Source organism: Sinocyclocheilus anshuiensis, unplaced genomic scaffold, assembly GCF_001515605.1.
Source record: "Sinocyclocheilus anshuiensis isolate Anshui unplaced genomic scaffold, SAMN03320099.WGS_v1.1 scaffold466, whole genome shotgun sequence".
Lineage (NCBI taxonomy): Eukaryota > Metazoa > Chordata > Actinopteri > Cypriniformes > Cyprinidae > Sinocyclocheilus > Sinocyclocheilus anshuiensis.
This window is the reverse complement of record NW_015544159.1, coordinates 1,543-22,609: the sequence shown is the minus strand read 5'-3', so window position 1 is coordinate 22,609 and position 21,067 is coordinate 1,543. Positions and strand designations below refer to the sequence as shown.

The following is a 21,067-nucleotide window of genomic DNA, read 5'->3' as shown; positions in this document are numbered from 1 at the left end:
CAAACATTGAAGTATGATTACAAGAAAGTACTGTTTCTCTCTTTCTACTTAAAGAAAATCATTCTTTGAAAAAAATATTTTTTTACAGTTAATAAATTGGTGAATTATCAGAAATATTATAAATTAAATATTGCAGCACAAGGAAAACATAGGACACAATTTAATAATTTATAATGAATTAAATAATATTTACTTAATGAAAAATAATTGAAATATTAATTTTAAAATGAATAGAAATAACTTGATAATTGAATTTATAATATTTCTGATAATGCAATTCATCCAATTTATTACACTGTAAAAAATTATATTTCAAGGTGAAGAAAAAAGTATGTTTTACATTATATTATTTAATTTAAATGAATTATTATGCTGCATGTTTTCTTTCCTCTACCATTAAACGAATGATTTAAATGATTTTTAATGATGCATTTCCATATTATTTGATGATATATTCATAGGGTGCTATTCGGTGAGAGGCCGTACTGGTGGGTGCATGAGACTAAGTTTTATGGCCCTATAAAACATCCTGAACTGCAGCAATTCTCCATCACGTGTGAAACTGGACCAGGTATATTACATAACTATCTGAAATATTTGATTTTGATGGGTCTGTCACAGCTTTTTGTGGTCAAATGGTTTTTATAATGACTTTTTACTCTACAGGCTCTTCATATCTCACATAATACAATTATTTCAACTAAAAATCATTATTTCATGTCTGTTTATTAATTTATTTTTGGTAAGTAGCATAACCTTTTGAGGTGACAGCCCCCAACTGACTGAACATTACATGCCCTTCTTATCACATTCATTATGCTGCGTATGAATTACAGCTTTATCTCCAAATAAAACCTGCTACTCTGTAGACGGGTAGTTATGCAGTTTCAGCAAGGTAGCTGTTCTAATCTTTCATGTGGAAACGGATCTGCCTCTGGTTATCATAGTGTTCCAGATCAAGGGCCGCCTTTGAATGAAGTCATACGTATTACTTACTACTAATATTACACATGTTGGCAAGTATCCATTCATTCTTGACCTGAATTAGTACCCTGGATCAATTAAAAAGGCCCATAAATGACATGTCCTGAACTGATATTGTATCTAAATGGCTGCTGGTATTTTGCCAAAGTTGGTTTGCTGGGCTTATCTTGTTTAAGCTGGATTTAGCTGGTCTCCCAGCCTGACAAGTGTCCAAAACTCCTCTAAAACCAGCCTGAGAAACCAGCAGACCAGTTTAGGCTCCTGAACAGATGTATCTCTAATCAAATGACATTTGCCTGTCAGGGAGCCCGTCGGGTCACGCCATGGGTTCTGCGGGTGTTGGGTATGTGATGGTTACAGCAGTGCTTTCCATTGTCGCTGAAAGAAGACCACCTCCTTTACGTTATAGGTGAGTCTGAGACATCTAAAGAAAGCCACTGTTTTAATATAACACACCTGAGAGTAACGTCTGCTTTCAGATGTTTGCAGCTGATGCTCTGGATGCTTCTGGGTTTGGTGGAGTTACTGGTGTGCATGTCTAGAGTCTATCTGGCAGCCCATTTCCCACACCAAGTTATCAGTGGAGTTATTTCAGGTAGGTATCTTCTGTTTTTCATATGTGGCTCAGTGATGCATGAGAGTGTTCAACATACAAAAAAGGGAAAATTGATTAAAAGTCCAGTTTTTTAGAAATGTACTTTTTATATTCATGTTGGTTTAAAAAAACTTGTATACCATTTTCAAGAAAAGCTTCTTAAAACTTTCTAATGTCAAAATGTCATGTAGTGTAACCATTAGGTAAAAAATAAAATGTTATGCCTTGAATACATGTGAGTGTACACATCTCAATCACTATTTTCAAAAATGGTTATAATACATTTTTAATGTAGGGTAAATAAAACGATATGTATTTTTTATGCATGAATTAATATATTTTTGGGAGTCACACTACATGACATTTTACAACCAGAATCAGTGATATTTTAGTATTGTTGAGATACTATAATTATAGTTTTTTTTTAATATTTTGAAATAGTTTTTTTCTTCTATTTTCCACTTTCCTTAAATTGTAATGTTTTTTTCTATGTAGGTTTTATTAATGTATTTAATGTATTGTATTAATGTATTTCAGTTCCAGTTATTTCAGTACATCATGTTAGACTAAATTGAAATGAGAAATGTTGCTTTGTCATCCAGCTGAAATTAAATTAGTACGTTTTTACGTTTTATTTTATTTTAGTGAATGTTTATTTTACTTCAGTAACAATTTTTTTTAAGGTTTTAGTTTTAGTTTAATATAACCCTGACCTGAACTTTTCTTACATTTTTTTTTTTCAAATATTAAGGAATGAAGCAGTTTTATTAAAATAATTTTCTTAGAAATAATAGTAATACAGTATTTTGGCGTTCCTTTTATTTATTTTCCTTTCTTTTCTTTCTTGTTTTTGAATTTTTTTTATTAATGTATTTATTTTTCTTTTATGGCCCCCAAAATAAATATCAAAAATACTTTTTATTCAGAAATTAAAAACATGCTAATCTGAAAAAGATTTGGTGTATGATTTACTTTGAAACCATTTATACTCATAAATTGCTTGTAAATTTCACAAATAATTACAAAGAAACAGCAAGTAACATTAAACTGACATTTTGAAGTGAAAGACTGAAATAGAACTTTTCATGTAAAACGTACTACAATAATCTGTTTTATTTACAATTTGAAAAATGAGCATAACTATATTCACTTGATATAGTGCATCAGTGCTTTCATAGTTGGTCTTTTATTTCCAGGTATAATTGTCGCAGAAATATTTTCCAGAGTGCAGTGGATCTACAGCGCTAGTCTGAAGAAGTACGTCTGCGTGACTCTGTACCTGCTCTTTTTCGCGGTGGGTTTTTATGTGCTTCTGAAAGCCGTGGGTGTGGATCTGCTGTGGACATTGGCAAAGGCCCAGAAATGGTGCATCAATCCAGACTGGGTCCTTTTGGACAGCACCCCCTTCGCCAGCCTGCTGAGGAACATGGGCACACTTTTTGGTCTGGGGCTTGGTCTTCACCTCTCAGGCTACAATGAAACAGCAGGCCGGAAACACAGCAGCAGCGTCTCTATCAGGACAGGATGTATTGGTGTGTCATTGGTGCTGCTGCAGCTCCTGGACAAGATGACGTTTTCCTCAAGCAACCAGTTCCTTTTCTACCTTCTGTCATTCTGCAAGAGCGCTGTGGCTTTGGTGCTTCCCACTGCACTCGTTCCTGGAGTCATATGTTGGATTTCATCAAAAAGCAAGCATGAAAAGGACATGTAGTGTTGATTTTCAAGTTAAATGCAGTGGTTCAGCAAACTTTTTGCAGTGTGCTCTTTATAAAATACCTCAGATGGCATGTACAGGATGGGTGGCTACAAAACTATCATTTATCTAACTATCACTGCCCTGTGACCATATATCCATTTAAAAAGAGAGAGAGAGAGAAAGAAAAGATCTTTTAGAAATGTAGTTCTTTGAAATTTACTTTCTATTCATATTGGTTCAAGAAAATGGTATCTTTAAGTTTTTTTTATGGTTATAATGACTGTAAAAATGTAATGTGTGTATTTTTTTTTAATCTTTAATTCATAAAAATGGTCGCACCACATGACTTTCACAACCTCAACTAACTTTGCTTTTTCATAAAAGGTATTTTTCTGGTAATCATCTAATATTTGATTAGGCTTATTGACTTTGACACAATCATTGCAGACAGCTGATTTTCAAATATTAATAAGCAGTGAAGCAGTTTTGTTAAAATAATTTTAAAATAAAAAATTGTATATTAATAAAAGATGAGAAAAAAAAAACTTTCATCAAGCATTTTTTTTCTGCAGTATGTCATTTAGAAACAGTATTGAATATGAAAAGTTGGTCAGCATTATGAAAGCCAAATGTCCATGTTGAAAAAAATAAAACCTTTTTAAGGTCCATTTCTTAAATATTTTCGAAAAATGTTCTGCAATACATTTTATAAAGCAAGTGAACATGTAATGAAAAAATAAGGAAATATTTTTATTTTATCTTTATTTTTTTATTCATACATTAATAAATAATAATAATAATAATAATAGTTCATACATTTTTGGGAGTTGCACCACATGACATTTTACTGCCTGAACTAACCTTGCCTTTTCATAAATGGTATTTTTCTGGTAATCATCTAATATTTGCAGAGGTTTATTGACCTTGACACACAGTCATTTGGCAGGCAATTTTTTTTTTAAATATCAATAAGCTTATAGAGTATAATAACTTTATAGAAATAATAAAATATTATGGAAAACTGCTTAATTTATTTTCAAGAATTGCATCCTTTTAATGCAATAATGACTTTTTTCCCCTCATACAATATGTATTTTAGAAACTTTTGAACATGAAGCGTTGGTCTGCATTATGAGACACAGTTGATTTGTGAGCGTTTCAGGATGTTCGTCCTCTGGAATACATCCTGCCTGTGATGACTATGATGAATGTATGTGGCTGTAATCAGCTCTTAAACAGACCTTTCCCAGATTACTTGAGCTTGTTGTTGGCAAGTCTTCAGATTACGGCGGCTCCCTGCGTATCTTGTTATCTGTGAATGGTTTTAAAGGCGGCTGGTCCATTCACTAACTAACTTTCATTCACATCTTCTGTTCAAAGGTCCCTCAGTCATGCTCTGTACATAAGGCTGGGTTCTGTACATTGTTCATGACGGCTGTTAAAGGGATCATTCAGCTCAAAACTTATAACTTATATAAGACTTATAGCACCGTTCACCTATGTAATATTTGGAGCAACACATTAATATCCTACCAAAAACTGGCTTTAGATGAACCAGTTTTGATATTTTAAAATCAGAAACATTAATAATGTTAAAAACTACCCATAAAAATTAAGAAAGTGCAGCTTTGATATCCAGGCAATTTTGTTTCATTGTTGCAACATTAAATTTCTCTAAAAAAAAAAAATTGACTTGCATTTGTTGGATACATATCCAAAAAATATGTTTCAATTATATTGTATTAATTCATATATTTAGATTATAAGTGCTTACTTGCAGTAATAAATGTAGGATATCTCTAGGTGTCTTTTTATGACTTTGATTATGGAATATTGTCTCTTAACTGCACATGATGTTGCATAATGAAATAATGTTTACAGCGGTGTTTGTTTCTGGTTCACTTATACATTTCAAACTTATCACCGAAGCCTCTGTTAATTTTTCCAGTTCCAGTGAGCTTCCTACATTAAGGGTTAGTTCACCCAAAAATGAAAATTCTGTCATTAATTACTCACCCTTGTGCTGTTCGAAACCCGTAAAACCGTCGTTCATCTTCTTCTTCTTGTTAGTTTTATGGCAGATTGTAACCATGACTTATCAGGTGCATACCGCCACCTACTGTATCGGAGTATGCAGCATGGATTATCTCAAGGAATGCACTTTACATTATCAAAAAAATAAAAAAAAATAAATAAATATTATAGCACTACTATCTAAATCCTATAATATACACCTGTATCCTTCAGATATTCCACAACAGCATCCTATGCATCTTTAACCCCTTCTCCTGTTGTTCCCAAAACACCCTCAAGGTTCCATTTCCTTCCTGTCTGACTTATCTTTTGGTTTAATCTAATCCTCTCTTCCCTATACTTCCTACAATGTAACAATATATGTTCTGCATTTTCTGTGATTTTACATTCCATACATTCATCTGATTTTAAGACCGTCGTTCATCTTCGGAACAATTTAAGATATTTTTGATGAAATATGAGGGCTCTTCGCCGGCGCCACCACATGCGCTGACCCAGATCTGGCGTAATGATGTCATCACGCCAGATCTGGGTCAGCGCCGGCGGCGCCACACGCTCGCGTCATGAATCATGATACTGTCGTGAACGCGCGTCCACAAGTGACGCAGTAGAGATGAAAATGTGGAATAAAGTCGTTATTTTTGTTTTCTTTGCGCAAAAAAAGTATTCTCATAGCTTCGTAACTTTACAGTTGAACCACTGATGTCACACGGACTACTTTGTCGATCATCTTGGTACTTTTCTGGACCTTGAACGTGGTAGTTACCTTGCTGTCTATGGGAGGGTCAGAGAGCCCTCAGATTTCATCAAAAATATCTTAAATTGTGTTCCGAAGATGAACGAAGGTCTTACGGGTTTGGAACAACACGAGGGTGAGTAATTAATGACATAATTTTTTTTTTGGGTGAACTAACCCTTTAGTGCACTGTAAAAATTATTTTTCAATTTTGTAAATAAAAGATTATTGAAGTACATTTTACAAGAATAGTATTTCAACCTTTAAAATGTAATGTTTAATTTAATTTGTTACTTGCAGTTTCTTTAGTTTGAATCTGAAATGTAATAGTAATTTCGGAGTGAAAGTGTTTCAAAGTAATATGCACCATTTTTCCGTGTGTGTGAAAAGAAATGTATGCATTGTATTGAAAAAGTGGGTTTTAATTTTAATTCAATTTATTTAGAACACAAAAGTTTTTCTTTGCATTGTTTAAAATGTTTATGTTCATTATAAAAAAAACCATCTATGGACACAAACTTTTTTTTCTGAAAAAAATCCATAGTGGTTAATTTTCCCTTCTGAGGCCTGCTTTTAAATATTAACTTGCATTGCCTACTTTTCTCTAACCTCTTAACATGTTTAAATTTTGTTCTTCTGTAAGGGTTTGTGATGGGCGTAGTAGGCCAAAGTTCAGAACATTTTGTTTATGCGGCTTGTGGCCTGGAGAATCTGTCCGGCCCGTTACATCACAGACTGCACAAACATCCTTATCAATGTTTTTCACTCCTTACTGAAGGTTACAGGTTGGACGTGTGCCACACAGCGCTGTTCTGTCCCAAACAATGCACCGGTTGCTATTTGGCCATTGGCTGTAAAAAAAAAAAAGAGTAGTTAACGCAAAAATTCTTGCATTATTTGCACCCTCATGTCATGCTAAACCTGTAAAACTTTATTTCTTCTGTCAGACGGTGAGATGTACTTCCAAGAAGTACACATTAGCATACTCATAAAAAGTAATATACTTTAAAGGAATATACTTAAGTGTGAACTGAATGTAATGTTTTCATGTTATTTAAAATTCAATGAATATGTATTATAGTTTAAATTTATGTTAAATGCTTTTCTGACCCACTTATGTATAGACGTCAGTACATTTTTATATGTAACTTCATAATTACATTGTTTTTGAAATATGGTTAAAGTGTACTGCCCAATGTAATGACAAGCATTTATGGTAAACTAAAATATACTTTAATGTAATTTCTATTGAAACAGGCATGTCATCTATTTTGTAATTGCACATTTGTAATGATGAAGTTGCAATTTTAGAAATTTTAAACATTACTTCAAGTGTAATATCAAATAACAGCCTTAGTATTTCCACAAAATATTAAGCAGCAAAAACTTTTTTTTAACATTGATAATAAAAATAATCATTATTAGTAACTGAGCATCAGTAATAATTAAGCAGCAAATCAGCACATAGAAGGATTTCTGAAAGGATCATGTGACACTGAAGACTGGAGTAATAATGCTGAAAATTCAGCTTTGCATCACAGGAATAAATTTCATTTTAAAATATATTAAAATAGAAAATAGTTATTTCAAACTTTAATAATATTTCATAATATTAACATTTTTACTGTATTGTTGATCAAATAAATGCAGCCTTGGTGAGCAACTTCATTAAAAACATTTTTTTAGTCCAAATTTTTGAATATTTTGGAACTTGGAATATAGTGCACAAGATGGATTCGTTGCTTTCATAATACATTTATGTTGGCTTTGTGTCCTTAAAAGCTTCAGTCCCCATTCATTGTACTGTAAATGTGAATTTATGTAAAAGCACAACCAGCATATTCTTCCAAATATGTAATTTGTGTATTCCATTGAAGAAAGAAAGTCATTCAGGTTTGGAATGACATGAATGTGAGTAAATGAAATGCTGCAAGAAATCACAATACACCTGCAGTGTAATCATATGATATTTTGCTTCCTCAGCAATCATTCCCTCCTTATCATTTTTTATCACTGTAGTACAGAGTCTTGAGTGCGTCTCTTCCTCTTTGTACGCACTGATAAACAAGACTTGGCCAATGGACTTCTGCATGTACAGTGATACCAAGAGACATTTAAAGAATGGTATGGTTAATGACTGCTTGACCTGTTTTCTGCTCCATTGCATGAATGATCTGTAATAAAATGGCAAAAGCTTATCCAGACACACACACACACAGCCTTACAGGTCCACTCGGCCTAAGTCAAGGGGGTCACCTTTTCCAGCTGACATAGTTAAGGGAAGATGGCACAATCCTGCTGCATAAAAAAAAGAGTTGAGCAAGAGTTGTCCATGCGTAACAGTAGTGAACGCTTGTGCTCACAGACCTGCTGTGCGTGCAGGAGGACAGGCTGTTCAATGGAGAAAAAGTGGGCCTATAATGCTTTCTGTCCCATTGTCTTGTATGAAATATAATACAATGATGATTTAAAGTATATGATTGTGAGTATATAATCTTTTATTAGCATAAAGGCCCCCAAAAAATTGTATTTGGGGGGTGTTGACAAACAAACAAAAATCAAAATCACCCTCAGGCCATCCAAGATGTAAATTAGTTTGTTTCTTTATGGGAACAGATTTGGAGAAATTTAGCATTCCATCACTTGCTCACCAATGTATCCTCTGCAGTGAATGGGTGCCGTCAGAATGAGAGTCCAAACAGCTGATAAAATAAATTCATCATAAGACATTTTAACTTTAAACCGTCACTTCCGGCTAAAATACAAGTCTTTTATCCATAATACTGCTTTCTCCAGTAAAAAAGTTGTCTAATCTGAATCAGGAGAGAAATATGCACAGATCAAGCACTGTTTACAAGCAAAAAAGTCCAAAACAGTTCTAAACAAATATGTTGATGTGGGAGAACAACAGTGGATGGACTTTTTCACTAGAGGTTTTATGGATTGGTCTTTTAGCCAGAAGCGATGGCTTAAATTTACTGCAAAATGCCTTCATGATTGATTTGTTTCTTAGAAACAGGCAGCTTTTCACTTCACAAGACATTAATTGATGTACTGAGTAAATTAGTACATTTTCTAAAAAAAAAAATCATTTTGGTTGTGAACTATTCCTTTTCACATTTTTTTACAAGATAATGAAAACAATTTGATAAATATACAAATTTATAATTTTGTATTTAAAACTATTTTTGAATGTGACTTACAAGTCCAGTTACTACAGTCATGGCCAAAAGTTTTGGCAGTTTTTTGTACTGAAAAACAATGATAAGCATATCATAAGTTTTAAAGGCTTTTATTGGCAAAAAAATATATATACTGGGTCAATATTTGCAGTGTTGACCCTTGTTCTTCATAACCTCTAAAATTCGCTCTGGCATGCTGGATATTAGCTTCTGGGCCAAATCCTGACTGATGGCGATCCATTCTTGTCTTATTAGTTCTCGGAGTTGATCACAATTTGTGGGCTTCTGCTTGTCCACTCACCTTTTGAAGACTGACCACAGGTTCTCTATGGGATTGAGATCCGGGGAGTTTCCTCGCCACGGATTCAAAATTTCAATGTAATGATCTTGGAGCCACTTCTTTATCACTCTTGCTTTGTCACCAACCTGCTGCCATTCCTGAGCAAGCTCTGCACTGGTGGTGATACGATTCCGCAGCTGACTCCTAAGGAGGAGACGGTCCTGGCGCTTGCTGGACACTCTGGGACGTCCTGAAGACTTCTTCACTGCAGTCGAACCTCTCTCCTTGAAGTTCTTGATGATCCGGTAAATGGTTCTTTCAGGTGCAATATTCTTTGTAGCAATTTCCTTGCATGTGAGGCCATTTTGATGCAAAGCGATGATGGCTGCACGTGTTTCTTTGGAGGTAACCATTGCTAACAATTGGAAGCACTTCTTCCCTCCTTTTATAGCAATGAGTCTGCTCTTACAATCAACTTTGCAAAACACACAATTTATGTCACTGCCAAAACTTTTGGTCACATATAACATTTTAGAAAACTGTAAAGGCTCATCTTGGGCAGTGGTGCTCTGTCAGTCACTCTATAAAGAAGAAAAGGTTTTATGCGATGACCTCAAAACAGAAAAGAAATGACTAAAGGCTGCATAACCATGTGATACTGTTTCAGATACTTACAAGATCGTCCAGGTCATCCATTGCAGGAGGCTCTCCATTGTTCTTCATTTCATTAAGCATCTGCATTTCAAAAGAGTCATTACATTTTACAGAAAAAAATGTAAATTTATCATGATCTCAGCATGTCACAACGTCCTGTGTCAGTGCATGAATTGATAACAGGTGTTGCATCACCCACTGATGAAGAGACTTACATCCATACTGCTCATATTCTGCCATGCCATCTTCCTCCTCATGTTCCCAGTCTCCAGTTATCAAAGTCTACTAAGAGCCATGCTGGCTAAAAGGACAAGGAATCAATGATCAGAGGAATGACATGGACGGACGGACGGACAGACAGACAGACAGACAGACAGATAGATAGATAGATACCTTTGCGGGATCTTTCTTGAGTCGAGGCCATGCCACATTTTCCTTTACTTTCCTTATCAAGACATTAATTGTTCGGTCAAAGACTTTCTCCCTTGAATCCTAAAAGAGCATTATTCACAAAGTTGTTTGAGAAAGCCACGGAAAACTTTGTGACATTGATGAAATGTCTGGACATTTAGCTTCATTTACACATGATTTCATGAACCATGATGTATCATTACAACAAAATAAGACTTTAATGTTTCTTCTGTTGGTTTCCTCCAATAAGACACAGTAATATGTTTAAAAGTCTATGTAATATGTCATCTAGATTACATATGTATACAAGCTTCAGGGTTCAAATCACAAAATGAATGGTAAAATACTTACAGATTTATATACTCGGTCATAAAATTCAATCTCATTGTAGATATTGTTGTCATCTGCATCTTTACAGCTGAAAAATAGGTAAATATTATTATTTATACCTTTTTTTTTATAAATTTCTCGTATCTAAATACATTATTTAGCTGATAGTTTTGGCTCCCCAAAAAATCACCTTATTTTTTTATCTGAAAGATCTTAATGAGGCTCTCAATTTTTATTCAAGCTTTGTCTCAGATGTTCCAAAATTCCTTTGATGAGAAATTTTTGAGTTCATATTGAGCAAATCTGATCACAATTTAAGACACTGACTCTCCTGACACGTGCACAAATTTGCTTTGCATTCGATAAGGTTAATTTGAAACTGACTTCCTATATGGGATATTACTGAGAAACACACACACACACACACACACACACACACATACACACACACACACATATATATATATGATGATATGATATGATATGATAAAATATTTCAAATTATATGATTTTCTTACCTTAAAATAATTTTTGTGTCCTGGATATCTACTTAAACATCTTTTGGGTTTTGAACCACAAAGCTGATAGTCACATACTTTTTCCGGTCGTACCAGTGTTCTGGTTGGTTGATTAAAGAAATGAAAGAACCAGTTTAGACAAAGCATTTCTCATTAAGTTACAAACTGTTGCATCACTGTCTGAGCTAACATAAAGAAACCATATATTTTAGTCTAAGTTCTGAGCTCATTGCAAAAATGACATGTAGGCCTACCCTTCGAAGACATCAGCATGCGGCTTCCACCATTTCAAATAAGCCCTCATGTTCACACCATATACCAATTCTCTGGTCTCACAATCTTTGGCATTTTGACTTCTCGTAGAGTTGTTCTCGGAGTTTCCTGTGTAAATGTTTTGAATTTCTTTACTTTCAGAGAAGACAGAACTGACTGGAGAGAGCTCAGTGTATATCTGTGTGGCTGCTTGAGTGATTGGCTCTATTTTTAGGATGGATGGTATCAGCTGCTGGAGAGGAACATATCACTTCATTCCCTGCTTTTCCCATTTAAAGCTGGTGGTAGAACATTCAGGAAAATCACAGTATTTTCTACCCTCACCCGGACCATGATATTCCCTTTCACAGACTCCTGCCTGAGGAGGAGGTGTGAGAATCTGCTAGAGAAACAGATGCAAACCTCAACAAAATGTTTACTTGAGCTTAAAAAAAAAAAAAAAAGAGTCAAAATACATGTCAGTACTGTAAACTGTACACACACGGAGGTTATGTAATCTCGAGGGGTTGTGGTGTTTCTCATAGAGCTGATGTTACTGAAACCAGTTTCATGTCACTGTGGGAAGTCGTGGCCTAATGGTTAGAGAGTCGGACTCATAACCCAAAAGGTTGTGGGTTCAAGTCTCGTACCGGCAGGGATTGTAGGTGGGGGGAGTGAATGTACAGCGCTCTCTCCCACCTTCAATACCACGACTGAGGTACCCTTGAGCAAGGCACCGAACCCCCAACTGCTCCCCGGGCGCCGCAGCAAAAAAATGGCTGCCCACTGCTCCGGGTGTGTGTTCACGGTGTGTGTGTGTTCACTGCTGTGTGTGTGCACTTAGGATGGGTTAAATGCAGAGCACTAATTCCAAGTATGGGTCACCATACTTGGCCACATGTCATGTCACTTTCACTTTTTCACTTTTCACTTTAATAAATATTGCCTCATTGCAAATATTTAATGTGCCTGCAGCGCCATCTGTAGAGTTTGTGTACGTTATGTCAATATGTTTCAATGTACAACCAAATTCAAATGCACATTCAAAGTTGCATCACTGTAATAATGTTTAAACATTAAAATAAAGTATGCTACTGGTTTTTATGAGAACAGAAGAGGACATTCATGTAAACATGAGAAATAATCTTTCAAAAATACATTAGGCCTATTTGACAAAAATTATCAGCCATTTTAACTTGTGCAAATAATATCGAGTTAGTATAATAAATTAATCGCATAAAACATTGCGTTTGAAATATTAAAAACACATTTCCGCATAACATCTATTCAAAACGTTTTTGTACACACAACTTGGCAATAACATTTGTATTCGAACAGTAGGATCAGCTGCATAAAAGAAAAAAATGACTTAAAAAATTATATTACTCTGTTATGGCACAAAAAAAAAGTTTAAATGCATTTATATTTCACATCATCTTAAGGGTTTTTGTAGTATACGAAATAAACTCATTGTGAAATGCACAAAACGTAGGTCTCACTCTGAAATACTTATATTTGTGTAATGTTATATAAAATCCACAAATAAGGATGTTATTAACCAGAAAGTCGTCGTTTGTATTTGTACGAGTATTGCTCAGAACAAGTCCAAAAAAAGACGCCGTGGCGGGTTTGGCGACGACTGTGGTGTGAATGAAGAGAATGACGGAAGTAGCATAGAAGAAGAAGATGATTTTGCAGATTTGAATTGTGGAGAGTGGAATCAGGTAGAGCTGACATCTCAGAAACGGAAAGACAGAGGCTCAGATTCGGAAGAAATCGGGGGAGAAGGAGGAAGGAGTAAAACAATGCGGACGGAGGATGAGTACAAGGTTATGTTTACATTCGCAGCAATGGGAGAAATGAGTAATCCTATGAAGGTAAAATGACGTCAAAAAGAGTTGCATACGCAGGGTAAGAGTTGTGGAAGTGTACATCATTCTCTTCACACTCCATCACAGTAGGGGGCGGTATGCACCTATGAAGTTGGTTCGCACCCCGCCATAAAACCAAAAGAAGAAGAAGAAGAAGTCCAAAATTATTTCTAAAACGTCTGTTCTCGCTGCTCCCTGCCATGTTTTTCGTCCTCACGTCACTTCCGCTGTGGCGCGAGTCGCGAGAGAGAACTGAGAACAGAAACACACAAACTTCTGAACACACAGCTGCTGTATTATATCAGACAGCAGAAAACAGACATTTCCTTTTGACAAATTTGTGAAAAGAACAGCGGTTGGATTCATCGAGGAGAACATGCCGCGGAGAAAGGTGAGAGAAAATGCGAGAATTGGGTCAGTCGCCTCAGCGCGCGCTAACTGCTAACTCAGTGTTTATTTACATTTTTGGACAAATATAGTTTCAATGAAAATATTAAGACTATTTATCAACAGTATTAGCAGCTAACATAGTATCGAAAACCACCGAAGTGGCTCCGAAATTGTGTGTTTTCAGCTGATAGTGAAGCTAATTAGCGGTTTGGCTTTAGGTGGGGATGTATAAAAAAACACATTTCAGACTGTATAAGTGAACTATTCCTGTTTGCTTTTTATGCTCTGTATGTTTTTGACTATTTATGTTGTCGGCATCTTTAATTATTATATTTAGTCTGACTCGTTTACCTGTGCATGGTGGTATAACTTAGCTGTTTACATCCCCGTTTGCAGAGAACAGCAGGCAGTAGTTCAGACGGGACTGCTGATTCTGATGACTCTGGAGATCATGAGAAGACCGACAGCTCCCATAGTGAAGCCAATCAGCGCAATAACACTCGTCTGACCCGTTCATCACTGCGCCTGAGCCAGAGCTCTCAAGGTAGAAACGCACAGCTGATATATTAGCACCTCATACAGCTGGTCAGTAGGTAGATTTTGGGCTTGATGATTTTCTTCAAAGCGCCAGTTGTCCAAAACGCTTCAGAAAGTGTTGACTTTGATACTCTTTGGATAAACGTATGTGTTATACATGTAAAAGAAACATATTGTTTACTATATGGTTAAAGAGAATAGACATGTGTGCCTGCAAAATTTCACCTCCGCACCTTTACAAATGTTTTGATTCTTTAATAAATCAGAAAATAAATCCTAATGCTATTTCCTGTTTCCATTCACAATTGGAGGCTGTAATAATAAACATGAATGTGTCCTGTACATTTTTCAAAAGTAAATAAATATGCGTGTGTATAAATATATATATATATATATATATATATATATACACACAGATCACAATATAAATTGCAGACAAAAATAAATAAATATATCAACTTCTCAAAAAAAAGGACGATGCTTCGAAATCAGCAAGAAATTGTCTAATTGGAAAACAAATTATATTTTTTTCCCATTAGTTTATTCACAAAGTTGCAGGCTATAAACATGAATGAATCCTGTTAAAAAATAAATGATATACATATTTACACACACACACACATATATATATAGATATAGATATACATATACATATACATAAAACATAACACATTACTGTGATGTATTTTTGTTCTATTATTCATGAAAGTTACAGTTGTATTAAAATCCATGCTGCCAAGCTTTTATTCTTTTCTGTTTGACACCTTTACATGTTTATAAGATGTTATTTCTGTTCCTCATCTAGATGCCCCACCAGATGTGAAACAAGCAGCAGAGAGATATGAGTCTCCCCCCAGGACACCCACAGGAAACGCCCCCTCATCCGAATCCGACATCGACATATCCAGCCCCAATGCATCCCACGATGAGAGCGTGACTAAAGACCAGAAAGACTCTGGCAGCGATCCCTCCCATCGTCCAAAACGCCGCCGCTTTCACGAGAGCTACAACTTCAATATGAAGTGCCCCACACCTGGGTGCAATTCTCTAGGTAATTGCTCTTCAGATTAATTTCCTCTTGCATCTGCTTAATAATAAAATCCAGTGCTTATGGTTTACAAGAGCTTAATTGGAAAAAAAACAATGTTCACAGTTTTTTAAAACATTTTAAATTTGAATGGATTGTTTATAGTCTGGTTTAAAGCTAAAATCTGTTTACCTTTCTGTATTTCTTTTTTATACAGGACATTTAACAGGGAAACATGAGAGACATTTCTCCATATCAGGATGCCCTCTCTACCATAACCTCTCAGCAGATGAGTGCAAGGTGCTTGAAGCCCAAAGTATACTTTGCTTGTCTGCTTTATTTGCTATTATTTTGATTTTGTATATTTCTTGCATGGAATGAGCTTCGACAGTTAAAAACATCATTTTGTCAACCACTAAATTGCAGTGATTATTTAGCATGGGCATGTGTGGTTTATTCTTTTCCGTATTGTTTAGCACTTTCTCTGGTGTTTATCTTTGTGTGCTTGTCTTCCTGATCAGGTAAAAGCCATCGAGCGTGAGAAACAAGAGGAAGAGCGCAGTCAGGGGCAGAACGAGGAGAACAGACACGCTACTCGGCATCAGGTGCTCGCCAAGCAGATGTTCGCTCAACACTAAACAAACATCACGCAAGTGTATTAATGCCTCTTAAATGCATGCATGCTTTTGTACTAAAAAGACACTTGCGTGAAGGCCTAACGTCAGCAGCATGGTGCCTTCTATTTTTAAGATGGGTTGTGATTGTTTGCAAGCCATAAATTCTGTGGTATCCACAGTGAGGTTATGACTGATGAGTTAACCATGAAGAGCTTTATCTGGATGAGACACAATGTACCTTTTAGTAAAGTGGGATGTAATATTAATTTGCGTTGCTCTTCCACAGGCACCAACTCCAAGACAAGTTCGATATAAAGAGAAGGTAATGGAGATGAGGAAGAGGAGGGATTCTGGACTGACAAAAGACCAAAAAGAGAAGTACATGGTAATCCTTACAGTGATATATTAAAATGTTTATTAATGCAGGGATGCAAACTTGTCACCTTTCGGCAAAATTCGCCATTTTGATTCATGTAGATCTGGTGAGTTTTTAAATTGTTTCGGGGGATGGGGAGGGGGGAGTCTTTTTACAGTGCCAGTAGTACCAACTCAATTCTGTACCCGCTCGAAGGCAACCACTTTCAAATGCTCCTGTGTGTTTTTGTGTGCGTGCTTTGGTTTCGAGTTACAAAACCAAAATATTCTATTTATAATGTGTTTTTGCAGTGTTGCAGAGTATTATAGCTAATCACAGGCATCACTGTTGAAAGCAATGGCCAGTCAGAGGTGTTTGCTGTAGGTTAGTCAGAATCCACTCTGTCTGAACTAAGTTTTCACAGGTTTACAGAGTTCTACACGCTCACAGATCTTCCCATTATATCGAGGAAAAAAACGCATAAACGGTAGTCATTGATTAAACTCCTGATATAAGTTTTAAAGATAAAGCTTAAATCACTTTTTGATGTGTCCTTTTTAAGGAAAATTTTTTAAAAATTTAGTTTTTAAATTAAATCTAAAAATATTTCAAAATATTCAGTGCATTATTATTTAATTATTGTACCATTAATAATTAACTTAATTTGTTGTCAACTAGTTAAGTATTTAAATAATTAACCCTTCTGAGCTTATTGAACTTGCTATACTTTATACTTCAGTACAGTAAAAGTACTAAAATTTGTTATAATAGTCATCTTATAATATATCCAAAAGCAAGACATAAAAAAAAAACTAGGGAGTGGAAATGGCAACTGTGCTAATGTGTGATCCTCTGCTGCCATCTACTGGTTATAATGGTAACTTATATAATTGTAATGTCATTTTGATCTTAAAAGTCTGTTTTCCACCAGGAGACACATTTCTTCATGTCATCTTCATGAATAAAAAGTGAATCTTTAAATTGAATTTTATTGCTCGCCTGTAGAGTTAAAAATAATAAAGGCTTACAAAAAGTGTTTAAAAATACTTGGCGAGTTAGCATCCCTGATTAATGCGTTTTTATATAAGCTATATGGTCCTGATGTATTTTTGTTAGCCAACCCAATTTAGCTCTTGTTAAAAATAATTATCTGGCTTTTAATTAATGTATACAGTGCCATTATATTTTATTTGTCGGGTGGTATTAATGATGTTTGTATTTGTGATCGATCTACATCTGTTCTTTTTTGATGTATCAGGAGCACAGACAGACACACGGAACCACACGTGAACCACTGCTGGAGAACATCACCAGTGATTATGATCTGGAGCTCTTCAGGAAAGCTCAGGCCCGCGCAGCAGAGGATCTGGTATGAACAGACATGCCTCTCAGTTTACACACTTCTGACATAGCAGTGCATCACTCAGCTAAAATCTCAGGACTAAAATCTCACCCTTTATCTTCGTCATATGATGGTATTCTGTTACTGTGATTAAATTACTTTACTAGATTTTGGTTTTACCGCCCAATCCTAGTTCTTACTTGTTATTTTAGCTAAATTAGCTTTATTTAGATATTTGATTTCTAAGGTTTTTGTTGTTTGTAGGAGAAACTGCTTCTGCAGGGTCAGATCACAGAAGGCAGTAACATGATCAAGACCATCCTGTTTGGCCGTTATGAGCTAGACACTTGGTACCATTCTCCCTACCCTGAGGAATACGCCCGTCTGGGGCGTCTGTACATCTGTGAGTTCTGCCTCAAGTATATGAAGAGTCAGACCATCCTGCGCAGACACATGGTATGAAATCAAACTTTCCTAAATAATCTCCGTTATGGTTGCATGTCTAAACATTTAGTCAAATGGTAGTACTGGCTGAATCTATATGGAGGTTAAATTTGACATGTTGTCATATGTGATCTATGCAGGCCAAATGTGTGTGGAAACACCCTCCTGGTGATGAAGTCTACAGAAAAGGTGCCATTTCTGTGTTTGAGGTTGATGGGAAAAAGAACAAGGTGGGCAATGGATGTTAATGTAATGCATTGTTTGTGGCTGTTTGAATGTAAAGAGTTCTGGATGTGTTTGTTGATTTGTGGCATTGACTATTTCCGCTCTTATATGAACTTCTAGGCTCTTGATGAGTTTGTTTGATAAACATGAATTTTATTCATCCCCACCCCAACAGATCTATTGCCAGAACCTTTGTTTGCTGGCCAAGCTGTTTCTGGACCATAAAACACTGTACTATGACGTGGAACCTTTCCTGTTTTATGTCATGACTGAAGCTGATAACACAGGCTGTCACCTCGTGGGATATTTCTCAAAGGTAATGAGGTGCTTGAGGCTACATGTTGTGAATTATGATCTGGTCTGAAGTGCACAAAAATATAAGCACTTTATGTCAACACATTTGCTTTTCAGGCCAGCTTCCCTCTAGCCAATTTTTGGCTGATTTTCAGTCATAAGCTTCGTTTACGTAGTATGTGAGCCAGGACAAATAAGCTTCTCCAATATTGGCCCACTGGTTATTTATCCTGAAAATGTTTATCCTGGTTTCCATTATTTTGCATTGGTAACAAAATGAGCTTTCATGCTTGGGGTCGGGCTGAGCGATTTTTCAGATTTTGATTCATTCGGATGTAATGTTTTGCCATGTTTTTATTATTTTATTCAAGGAATCATGGCTTTTAATAAAAATAATAGCAAACAGTATAGTTAGACACATTGACAATACATTAATGGTGACATTTAAGAGAAAAAAATTATCCGACTGCATGATTGTGCACCTGATTAACTACTCGCATGTGACACTCTATGATGGACCATAACGTAGAACGTATCACTAGTTCTAATCGGCTATACACACAAAATGCGTTTTTGTGTTTTAAGAAAATGAGAAATGAAAGGTTATGAGACTCGAACAACTTTTAACTTTGCCGTGTCATACGTGATACACTGTCAACATGTCCGTCAAGCACGTTTACATAGAAAAAAATATTGTTTGCATGCTGCTAAAGTCTGTCTCAGTAAAGTGGGGGATGAACTTATTCTTTCCACAGCAACCTTGAAGGGACAACAAACACACAGCACACAAACTCACAGGGTGAAGTTAGTCCATAAACTCCATTCTAATTCAGTTTATTTCAGTGGCTTGTTTCACGCAGTATGTTATTTTGATGAGCATCACATGAAAAGGAAATGTTTTAGACTGTCGCCCCTCTTTCATTCTTAATTTGTTAATTTTACAGAGCTCAACAAAAACTGTTGGTAGCTGTTACAGCTTTGACTAAACTAAGTTGAATGCTGCTTTAAACTAGGGAAGCAATGACAATTAATTTAAGACATCTGTTTTGATCTTTGCTGTTTTCTGTTCTGAATATGTGAATAAGGAATCGGCTAGCATGGAGTGCCAGTCTAAGGGCCAAATTATGTGACTTAAAAAAAAAAAAAATCTGAACCAGGCTTAAGTGTTTTGTGGGGGATACTAACCAGACTGAAGAGCCCTTCACCATATTGAGTACTGAAAGTCTCATGAATCAGCAGAACATGCAAATATAATGCTACTTTTATGAACAATTTTGATCAATGTTAGCCTATGGTGTCTTTTAAGTCAAGACAGAAGAGTTGTCATTGTAATATGCACACTGACTAAACTGATTCTCCTTTTTGTTCAGGAGAAGAACTCATTCCTGAATTACAATGTGTCCTGTATCCTGACTATGCCACAGTACATGAGGCAGGGCTACGGCAAGATGCTCATTGATTTCAGTGAGTACCTGTTATCTCTATATGAGTTTGCAATTCAGTGATATGAAGATCTAGATGGTAATCTAAAAGCATGTAAAATTAATTGAAATCATGAAACTGATACTTTGTAACAACAATTGATTAAAAGTTTAACAAATTCATTTAAAAAAAGCCCTATATGAATCTTTGTTTCCCCCAAAATATTGTTTTTCCCAATTTTTCTTTTCATTTTAATATTTCTGAATTCCATTTTAATGTTTTCATTATATTTTAATAATCAAAAAGCTTGTCTAATCAGTCAAAATAATACAACTTTAATTTATTATTTAGTAATGAATTTATTGTATTATTTTTCAGAACGTTTGACCGATTCTCGATTTTTTAAAAAGATTTTTAACTCGTCAACTTAAAAATTTTACTACAACATGATTCAAATAACTTTTTCTTTATTAACCCACTAGTTAAAGAAAATTCTATTCTAAGTGCAGCACACATGAAGTTGTCAACATGATGTAAATGTTAAACAAATCACTTGTTAAATATCTTTGCAGAAAAGTCACGATCCAAACAAAGATGCTGCATACATGCAACATGAGCAGTTTTTAATCTAAATTAGATTGTATAATTTCGAAATTTGAAGCAAAAACAGAATGGTTTGACTTTAGCTTTGTGAAACTATACATAAAAATATCTGCATGAAACAGCAGACAAGCTGATTGAGACGCAGATGCACTCTCTGCCAGCAGGTGGCGCTTAAAGCGTTTCCTTGGTTTTCGCTGTAAACAAAGCAGTGCTGCACTTATGAACTTTAATATGCATTATACAGAGGCAAGATGAAAAGAAAAAATAC

General features: G+C 35.4%; 2 protein-coding genes and 1 pseudogene across 2 annotated transcripts in view; 2 read left to right on the top strand and 1 right to left on the bottom strand.

The window, feature by feature from the left end:
- The window catches only part of g6pc1a.1 (glucose-6-phosphatase catalytic subunit 1a, tandem duplicate 1), a 4,955-nt gene extending 1,190 nt beyond the window's left edge, over positions 1-3,765 (top strand). The window contains exons 2-5 of the mRNA XM_016495469.1: positions 462-571; positions 1,288-1,393; positions 1,464-1,579; positions 2,776-3,765. Of these exons, the coding sequence (XP_016350955.1) occupies positions 462-571; positions 1,288-1,393; positions 1,464-1,579; positions 2,776-3,290 (847 nt within the window). The 3' untranslated portion in view covers positions 3,291-3,765. The remainder of the gene's footprint in view (positions 1-461; positions 572-1,287; positions 1,394-1,463; positions 1,580-2,775) is intronic.
- A 6,260-nt stretch (positions 3,766-10,025) lies between these two features.
- Positions 10,026-11,835, bottom strand: LOC107695524 (putative protein PTGES3L; annotated as a pseudogene).
- A 1,899-nt stretch (positions 11,836-13,734) lies between these two features.
- Positions 13,735-21,067, top strand: part of LOC107695506 (histone acetyltransferase KAT7-like) — a gene marked incomplete at its 3' end in the record, with an annotated part of 8,872 nt that continues 1,539 nt past the window's right edge. Inside the window, exons 1-11 of the mRNA XM_016495450.1 lie at positions 13,735-13,934; positions 14,330-14,477; positions 15,276-15,521; positions 15,715-15,797; positions 16,019-16,102; positions 16,401-16,499; positions 17,728-17,838; positions 18,076-18,267; positions 18,396-18,485; positions 18,656-18,796; positions 20,145-20,238. Of these exons, the coding sequence (XP_016350936.1) occupies positions 13,920-13,934; positions 14,330-14,477; positions 15,276-15,521; positions 15,715-15,797; positions 16,019-16,102; positions 16,401-16,499; positions 17,728-17,838; positions 18,076-18,267; positions 18,396-18,485; positions 18,656-18,796; positions 20,145-20,238 (1,303 nt within the window). The remainder of the gene's footprint in view (positions 13,935-14,329; positions 14,478-15,275; positions 15,522-15,714; positions 15,798-16,018; positions 16,103-16,400; positions 16,500-17,727; positions 17,839-18,075; positions 18,268-18,395; positions 18,486-18,655; positions 18,797-20,144; positions 20,239-21,067) is intronic.